Source organism: Microtus ochrogaster, unplaced genomic scaffold (genome assembly GCF_000317375.1).
Source record: "Microtus ochrogaster isolate Prairie Vole_2 unplaced genomic scaffold, MicOch1.0 UNK1, whole genome shotgun sequence".
Lineage (NCBI taxonomy): Eukaryota > Metazoa > Chordata > Mammalia > Rodentia > Cricetidae > Microtus > Microtus ochrogaster.
Window position 1 is genome coordinate 27,253,172 of NW_004949099.1, and position 8,562 is coordinate 27,261,733.

The 8,562-nt window shown below is 47.8% G+C and overlaps 2 protein-coding genes across 10 annotated transcripts in view; both read left to right on the top strand.

Annotated features, from left to right (window-relative positions):
* Positions 1–1,148, top strand: part of Brpf1 (bromodomain and PHD finger containing 1) — an 18,816-nt gene extending 17,668 nt beyond the window's left edge. For 5 of the 6 annotated variants that reach the window (XM_005364999.3, XM_026788092.1, XM_013352914.2 and 2 more), the window contains one exon: positions 314–1,148. In XM_005364999.3, the coding sequence (XP_005365056.1) occupies positions 314–497 (184 nt within the window). In that variant the 3' untranslated portion in view covers positions 498–1,148. The remainder of the gene's footprint in view (positions 1–313) is intronic. The other variant, XM_026788093.1, reaches the window with a different exon arrangement.
* Positions 1,149–3,099: 1,951 nt separating this feature from the next.
* The window catches only part of Ogg1 (8-oxoguanine DNA glycosylase), a 9,013-nt gene continuing 3,550 nt past the window's right edge, over positions 3,100–8,562 (top strand). For 2 of the 4 annotated variants that reach the window (XM_005365003.3, XM_026788101.1), the window contains exons 1-4: positions 3,102–3,520; positions 4,140–4,387; positions 5,061–5,240; positions 7,093–7,274. In XM_005365003.3, the coding sequence (XP_005365060.1) occupies positions 3,384–3,520; positions 4,140–4,387; positions 5,061–5,240; positions 7,093–7,274 (747 nt within the window). In that variant the 5' untranslated portion in view covers positions 3,102–3,383. Of the gene's footprint in view, positions 3,521–4,139; positions 4,388–5,060; positions 5,241–7,092; positions 7,275–8,562 lie in introns of all 4 variants that reach the window. The other 2 variants (XM_005365002.3, XM_026788100.1) reach the window with 2 other exon arrangements.

Below are 8,562 nucleotides of genomic sequence, written 5' to 3' on the forward strand. Positions count from 1 at the left end.
GTGCAGTAGGATCAAAAACCCATTGCCATTGTTCTTGAGTTCTCACTAACTTCTACTTTGTGTAACTTACTATTTCCTAAGCAAGTCTTTTAGTATCCTTTGTAGCATCAGTTTTATTACTTCAGGTTTCTTCCGTGTCAGTTATTCCCCCTACTATAACTGTTGACTGGGCTATTCTTTTCAATACACTACACAGTCCTTTGAGAGCAGAGATGCTGAGAACCAGGCATTTCTAAATGCATAGAGTGTGGAAGAGCTAGTACTTGTTCCCCCTGAAATCCATGCCTTATCTCATCTTCACCTTGTCTGACAGGCAATGGCTGCCCAGGACTAAACTCGTTCCTCTGGGTGTGAACCAGGATCTAGACAAAGAGAAGATGCTGGAGGGCCGCAAGTCCAACATCCGCAAGTCAGTGCAGATCGCCTACCACAGGGCTCTGCAGCACCGCAGCAAGGTGCAGGGTGAGCAGAGCAGCGAGACCAGCGATAGTGACTGATACTGTCAGAGCCCAGCTACAGTGCTCTGTGACCTCTCTCCTTCCCTTTGCTCACTGTCCTGGAGTGATGCCGCCCTCTGCACTGATTCATTCCTGGTCTTGGGGCCAGTCTCAGGGGAAGTTGGGTAGGGGAGGTCCCTCCTGCCCTGAGTGCAGCTGGACTGTACAAAACACTCCAAGGGCCCATGGCCACTCAGTGCAAGGAGAGGAGAGATCCCACAGGTCAAAAGGAGCTCAAGACCTCATGGTGTTGTGGGTCAGGGTGGTGAGAGACGGTTAGAATACTGCATAAAACAGGCCATACCACCACCCCACCTGCTTTGCCAGGGGAATTCATAACTGCCTAGAGGCCTGAGGCCCTTGCAGGTGGTAAGGTAAGCCAGCATTATCCCAGCCTAGCAGTGGGACTGATGTCTGTCTAGCCTAGAAGAGGGGCACTAGGTGACCCCTCCCCTGCTGCTGTAAATACTGTAATTATCGGAGAATTTAAATTATTCTCATTTGTAACTGCGTTTCCGGGTCGCGCCAGAGTCATTTGGTACTAAAAAAAGAGAAAAAGAAAAAAAAAAAAGAATGGAGCTTGTCTCTATGTTCTTTCTTTTTCCCCATAGAATTCTCCCTACCTTTCAAACTGGTTTATATTTATTTCAAAGGAAGAAAATATATTGATTCTTAGAAAAATAAAGTCTACTTAGAATTCTTTTTTCTTGCCTTCTACCATGGCAGAAGGATTCAGAGGAAGAGATCTGTGCCTCATGGATGGGATGTACTTGAGCTGACTACTGTGTGTGCTAATCATAAGACAGCACATCAGCAAGCTAGGTATGGTGACACAGTCCTGTAATCCCTGGATTTGAGGTGCTGAGGCAGGAGGATTATCATGAGTTCAAGCCCGGGCAAAATAACATAACAAGAACCTGTTTTTTAAAAGTTTCTACAACAAAACTGAAAGTATATTTCCTATGCCCTGAGTGTCAGGCACTGACTTAAGTACCTACAAATACATAAATTGTTTCTAATCCCTGCAGTAACTATGGGGTGGGCTAATTAATAATAGGCCAGTTACCTCCACAGTGACAGGCCCATATTAAGTAACTGTAGGTACACTGTTGTGTAATCTTCACAGTAATTATGGGGTGGGTTAATAGCAGGTTGGTTATCTCAGATGCTGAGGTTTAGAAAAATGAACAAACTTGCTAAAGTTCTTACAACTAAGAAGTTGCAGAGCTAGGATTTAAACTCAAGATCATTTCTCTGGAAAGCTGGCTCTTCCCCAGTCCATTGCTGATTCCCTTTGTGGATTCCTTCAAGTCCTTTATTAGGACCATAACTTAAGTGCTTCAAACACTACACTTGAGACCGTAATTGGAAACAGTAGGGCTGTACAAGACTGTTCATACACATTCAAACACTTGTTGGAAGGAATGCCTTCTAAGTGCCAGGCACCTGGAAGGTGACATGCCTATAGTTGGGGTTACCAAAGTAAGATGTGCCTGCCCCAGGCCTTGCAGCTACTTAGGAATGAACTGAGACAAAAATTCCCATTTATTTAATGTTGATGCTGAATGTGCTCTAGCGGGTGTGCTGTGCTTTTGTACATAGGACACAAAGATAAATCAGCAGCAGACCTTGCCCTCGAATCTGTAGTCCAATAATTTAGGTACAAACACCAAAAATTTCTGTTAAGTGGAAAATGTCCTCGTGTGTCAGGCTAATGTCTCAAGTTCATGCCTCCTAGCCTCCAGCATTTTTTAATATCTTCGAGAAAATTATAAGTGATATAGTCATTTTTGGGTCAAGGTGACGTGCTGGTAGTTGAATTGGTCCGTTAGGCTGCCTGGGAGCCACATATTGGTACTGGGACTCAGTGAACCCCGAAGAAAGCCCATACACAGGCCCTATTGCACGCGGCGTGAGGGCAGACTGGGTATACTTAAGGAACGTGCCCTGATTGAAGTGGGTGGCTAGAGCCGAGACTGGCCTCTGAAGCCTGGGAGGAAGGCAGGGATGGCACATTTGGAGCGCATGGCAGGAGATGGAGGGGGACAGCGCTAACAAGAGGATGCTCTGGGATTCACTCACACTGCCTCTGAAGAGAAGAGGCTCGTTGGCGAAAGGCTTGAGCAGGGGAGGATGAGGTAGGTTCTTGTGGTTTGTTTCTTGAGACAGGGTCTCGCCAGGTAGCCCAGCCTACTTCAGCTTCGAACGTGCGGCCATCCTCCCGCCTGCCTCTGCCTACCTAGTGCTGGGACGACGTGAGTGTACCACCACGCCCTGCAAAGATGTGACTCCTGAGCGGGCCAGCCCGAGAAGTCGCAGGCCCTGAGATCACACCGAAAGCCCTGAGATGGCAGAGTCTGGCCGCCGGCGACTAATCGCCCACAGCGAGGCTGGCAAACCAACCGCTAAGGCGCCTCAGACAGGCCCGCCCACTGGGCCACACCCGAGTTCTCATTGGCGTCTCTCACTTTCTCCTCGGATTGGCTACCTCTAGAATCAAATAAGCCGGGAGTTGGATCTACTTCCGGTGACAGTAAACTGGGACCCGGAAGAGCCTCACTGACGCGGCTTTCCAAAACTCTTACGGACGCGCCGGAGGAGGCAGGAGCCGGGAGGCTTTGCGGGCGGGGCCACGTCAGGAGGAAGAGGCGGGGCTTGCTCCAAAGGCTTGCAGAGTGGGCAGGGTAGGGCTTTGGTTTCCTGCAGGAGGCCGGAGTACTAGGAGAGGGAGACTCAAACGGGGACCGGCCTTCCACCAGATCCAGAGTCTAGGACCCAAGGTGCTACCCCCTGAGGGGCCGTGGTCACTTGCGAGCGAGGCCTTAGGGCTCGGGAAGGTCGGGTTCTGAGTAGCCGGGCCGTGATGTGCGGGAGGCTGCTATCCGAATGTTATTCGGCTCTTGTCTGCCTGGCAGCATGAGGCATCGCACCCTAATCTCCAGCCCTGGCCTCTGGGCCTCTGTCCCGTGTCCACGCTCCGAGCTGCGACTGGACCTGGTTTTAGCTTCTGGACAGTCCTTCCGGTGAGTGTCTGCGCTTGGGCGGACCCTTCCCTGGGACGCTGACCCCTCCATGCCGCCCACCGGGAATGCAAAGAATGATGAGAGTAAGAATGTTGGGAGTGATGGGGGAGGGAGAGCGCACTTTGGAGAATCAGCACTGGTGGAGAGCTTGTTACCTCCTGAGTGAAGCAGATGTAGTGAGCGTGCAGGGCTATGAGGAGCAGTAAAAGTCAGTGGGGAAGCTGAGGGATGCAGCTCAGTGGTGAGTGCTTGATTTTCATGCACAGGGTTCTAGGTTCAGTTCCCAGTACCTTTTTATTACTATTATTATTATTATTAAAACATACTCTTTTTTTTTTTTTTTTTTTTTTGATTTTTCGAGACAGGGTTTCTCTGTGGTTTTGGAGCCTGTCCTGGAACTAGCTCTTGTAGACCAGGCTGGACCCGAACTCACAGAGATCCTCCTGCCTCTGCCTCCCGAGTGCTGGGATTAAAGGCATGCTCCATCACCGTCCGGCGAAAACATACTATTTTTACTTTATAACAAATCGGTTTTTGGGTGGGACATTTGTAAGACAGTAGGGACCTTAAAGAGCCCAAGATGGGTAACTGAGTGCTAGAATTGTCTGCTGGGTCTCAGGTGGAGGGAGCAAAGCCCTGGGCACTGGAGCGGCGTGCTGGCGGATCAAGTATGGACACTGACTCAGACCGAGGAGCAGCTCTATTGCACTGTGTACCGAGAAGACCAGAGCCAGGCCAGCAGGCCCACCCTAGAGGAGCTGGAAGCCTTGCACAAGTACTTTCAGCTGGATGTCAGCCTGGCTCAGCTGTATAGCCATTGGGCTTCTGTAGACTCCCACTTCCAAACAGTGGCTCAGAAATTCCAAGGTCAGTACAAGAGGCAGGGATGGTGGCTTTTGTACATTGGTTAACTCACAGCTCTCTAACTTAGCTCACCCTCTGTAAAATGGAGATACAGGGCCAGTGAGATGGTTCAGCAGATAAAGGCGCTTACCAAGCAAGCCTGATGACCTTGTGTTTAAGCCTAGAACTCAAAGTGGAAGGAGAACCCATTACCAGAAGTTGTCTTCTGACCTCCACGCGGAAGCCAAGGCTCTCAGTATGCCCACACTCATATACTCATGTTGATAACAAATAAATAAAATTTACTTATTAAAGTGATTAGACTGGTGCTTAGTACATTGCTGTTGTGATTATGGTCATGATGATGATGATCGCCACAGTGAAAGTCTAATCCTGGCTATGTGTCCTGGAGCAGGTGACACCATTCATTCTGTCATTGTATACAAGAGCGCATTTGCTCTTTGGGGCTATGGGGAGGAGGAAAATGGACACATAGCCCTGCTCCTGTGGTGATGGCATGGTGTCCTTTCTTCCTCAGTGGAATGGGGTGGTCACTCAGACCTCACAAGATGCCACGAGGCACGAGTGGTCTAACATTGATTTCTCTCCCCCATTCTCCTGTGTCTGATGTGGAGGGATTCCAGGAAGCCAGTCCTTAAACAGATATGTCTCCTACCCCTACCTTTCTGATTTCTAGGTGTGAGATTGCTGAGACAAGACCCCACGGAATGCCTTTTCTCCTTCATCTGTTCCTCCAACAACAACATTGCTCGAATCACTGGCATGGTAGAACGGCTATGCCAGGCCTTTGGACCTCGACTCATTCAGCTTGATGATGTCACTTATCATGGTTTCCCCAGCCTTCAGGCCCTGGCTGGTGAGTAGGTGGGTCCTCCCGAGCACTTGGATAGGGAGACCTGTTCATTTCTCCCCAAGCGAGCTGCTCCTGTCTCAGAACTTCCCACCATCCCAACACTGTCTCCATCCTGAAATACCAGCGCTTCACTAGTTGGCTGTTTGCCAGTGTATCCAGTACCTCATTAGGGAAACATCTGTACACAGTGTTCAGTAGTGTGATCTGAGACATACTGCCTAGATCTGAATCCTAACTCTGACCCTTAAAAATGTTGTTTAGCGTGTGTGTGTGCTTCAGACCCAAATCTGTAAAATGGAAAATAATGTTACATATTCTGTCTGTCAGAATCGTGAGGATTGAATAAAGGGAGATACATCCTGCATCTAGCAGAAAATAAGTGGAAAATTCAAGCTGTTGTCACTAAAGTGAACCCAGCTCACTTGTCCTATAAGGCAAGTGTATTGGTTAGCAGATATGAGGACTAAATTAGATGAAGTCCTTAGAGACTAAGAAGCAAGAAGCCTGCCTGCCTTGGTACATTCTCAAACGGGGTGTCTTTTGGTGCAAAGGAGGGTCTTGGTCTTTGCTGGGAGGTGGTGGTACACACCTCTAATCCCAACACTCAGAAGGCAGAGGCAGGTGGATCTCTGAGTTTGGCTTAATTTATTTGTGGATTGGGAATATCAGTTTCTATTTGGAAGGGTTTGGGGGTGGATGAATCAATGGTGAGGTGTTGAAAGGAATGAGTTTAAGAACACAGGCACTACTGCCTCCACCTGAGAGATCCTATCTCCACCATGCCCTTTCTTTGTGTTGGGGGAGTGGGGTCAGTAGGTGAGGAAGTAGGTAGTGTTTGCACGTATGTGCATGTATGTGTGCGTGTGCATGTATGTGTGCATGTGTCTGTGGAAGTCAGAGATCAATGTCAGGTATTTTCCTCAATTGCTTAGGGTTTTTTTTTCTATTTTAGAAATATTTATGTTCTATGTACGAGTGTTTTGCCTGCATGTATACATGTGTACAGTGTGCACATGCCTGGTGCCCACAGATGTCAGTAAAAGGTGTCAGATCCCCTAGAACTGGAGTCACTGAAGGTTGTGAGGTAGCATGTGGAATCTAAGAACTGTAGCCTGGTTTTCTTCAAGGGCAACAAGTACTCTTAACTGCTGAGCCAGCTCTCTAGCCTACTTAGCCCCTCTAAGTCCTTATTGTTTTCTCTATAAAATATGCAACATAATGGTGCTGTCCTAGGATCCTTAAGTAAGCATAATGTGCTTTGCCAGTCAGTGTGTAACACGCAGCCCTTGCTGTTACTATCATTTATTTTGTGAGTGTATGCATGTGCAAGTACACACAACTTTTCAGATGTCAGTTCTTTCTTTTGGGGCAATCTCTTGTTTCATTACTGTGCTGCATATCCCAGCTGGCTGGCCTGTGAGCTTCCAGTGGATTCTCCTATCTCTGCCTCGAGATTACAGATGTGAACCTCCATCTGACTTTTTATGTGGGCTCTGAGGATTGGGCTCAAGTCACTAGGCTTATGCAACAATTGGATTTACCTGTTGAGCCATCTACCAAACTTCTGCATCAGGTTTCTAGGCCATGGATGTGAGTGCTTCTTGAATAAAACTGGGCTTCCTCCAGAGCAGGAGTCCTCAGCCCCTGTTTCAGACCCCAACACAGAGGAGGTACTAAGGGAACATTTATGGGGACAGAACTCAGGTTTTAACTGTTTCTTTTCATATCCAACTGTCCACCGACTCATAGAGGACAGTAAATAGGAAAGAAGTGCCTAGAAAAGCATTGGAGTAGGGCCCCATAACAGGAACAAAGCGAGGATACCCGACCCCTCCTTTCCTCTCTGCCCCCACAGGTTCAGAGGCAGAGGCTCACCTCAGAAAGTTGGGCCTAGGGTACCGAGCCCGCTACGTATGTGCCAGCGCCAAAGCTATCCTCAAGGAGAAAGGTGGGCTGGCTTGGCTGCAGCAACTTCAAGCGGCCCCTTATGAAGAGGCCCACAAGGCCCTTTGCACCCTGCCCGGAGTGGGCACCAAGGTGAGGCCCTAGAGAGGTAGGACATGCTCTTTTCACCCACACTGAGAGTCGGAGAGGTGGAAACAAGGCAGACCTGAGTATCCAGGGAAGCTGGCTCCTGGAGGAAGTGCGGGAAGGACAAAAGAGTAACAAGTGTTTTAGCAGAGATGAAAGAATGGAGTATAAAAGAGGCTGCCCTTTGGATACACTTTTAGAAAGGCCCTTTGTGTCCCTGCGTTTATGTGTACTCCTGTGTGTGTGCAGAGATTTCCACAGGGAAGAACAGGGAAGTTGGTGCTGGTTACTTTGGGAAGACAAATGGAACAATGTCTCTATTTTTCATTTTTTCTTTTCTTGAGATTCCATGTGTTTACAGAATGTTGTGTTGCTATCAGTAGATTTATCTAGCAGACAACTGGAATTTATAACTTACCTTTATTTTTTTATACTCCTCTGTGACTTAAAATTAATTTTCAGAACTAGATAGATGGCCCAAAGGTTAGGAACACTTGCTGTTCTTCCAAAGGACCCAGGTTTGATTCCTAGCACCCATGTCAGTGGCTTATAAAATGAATTTTTGGTGCTGGCCCCCAAGCCTGACAACCTGAGTTCAGTCCCCGAGACCCACATGGTCGAAGGAGAAAACTGATTCCCGTAGTTGGTCTTAGACCTCCCTCGGACCCCTGCCCCACAAATAGATCAGAATGTACAATTTTTTAATTTTTAAATGGATTTTCACTTAATTTTGAAATAAAAAAGTTTTTTTTTTCTGTATTTGTGTATTTTGCCTGTATGTATGTCTACCACTTGCATGTATGGTTCCAGGAGGCCAGAAGAGGGCGTCAGATCTGGAGTTACAGACAGGTGTAAGCTACTGTGTGGATGTTAAGAATAGAGCCCAGGTCTTCTGAAAGAGCAGCCAGTGTTCTTAACTGCCAAGCTATCTATCTCTCCAGCCCCACTGACTTAAAGAATCTTTTTTTTTAAAGATTTATTTATTCACTATATATACAGTACTCTGTCTGCATGTATGCCTTCAGGCCAGAAGAGAGCACCAGATCTTGTTACAGATGGTTGTGAGCCACCATGTGGTTGCTGGGAATTGAACTCAGGACCTCTGGAACAGCAGGCAGTGCTCTTAACCTCTGAGCCATCCCTCCAGCTCCATGACTTAAAGAATTTTTAATGGAGCAGGGCAGTGGTGGTACATACCTTTAATCCCAGCACTTGGGAGACAGAGGCAGGTAGATCTCTTGAGTTCAGGGCCAGCCTGGTTTACAGAGTTTTGTTTCTTTGTTCTCTCTCTCTC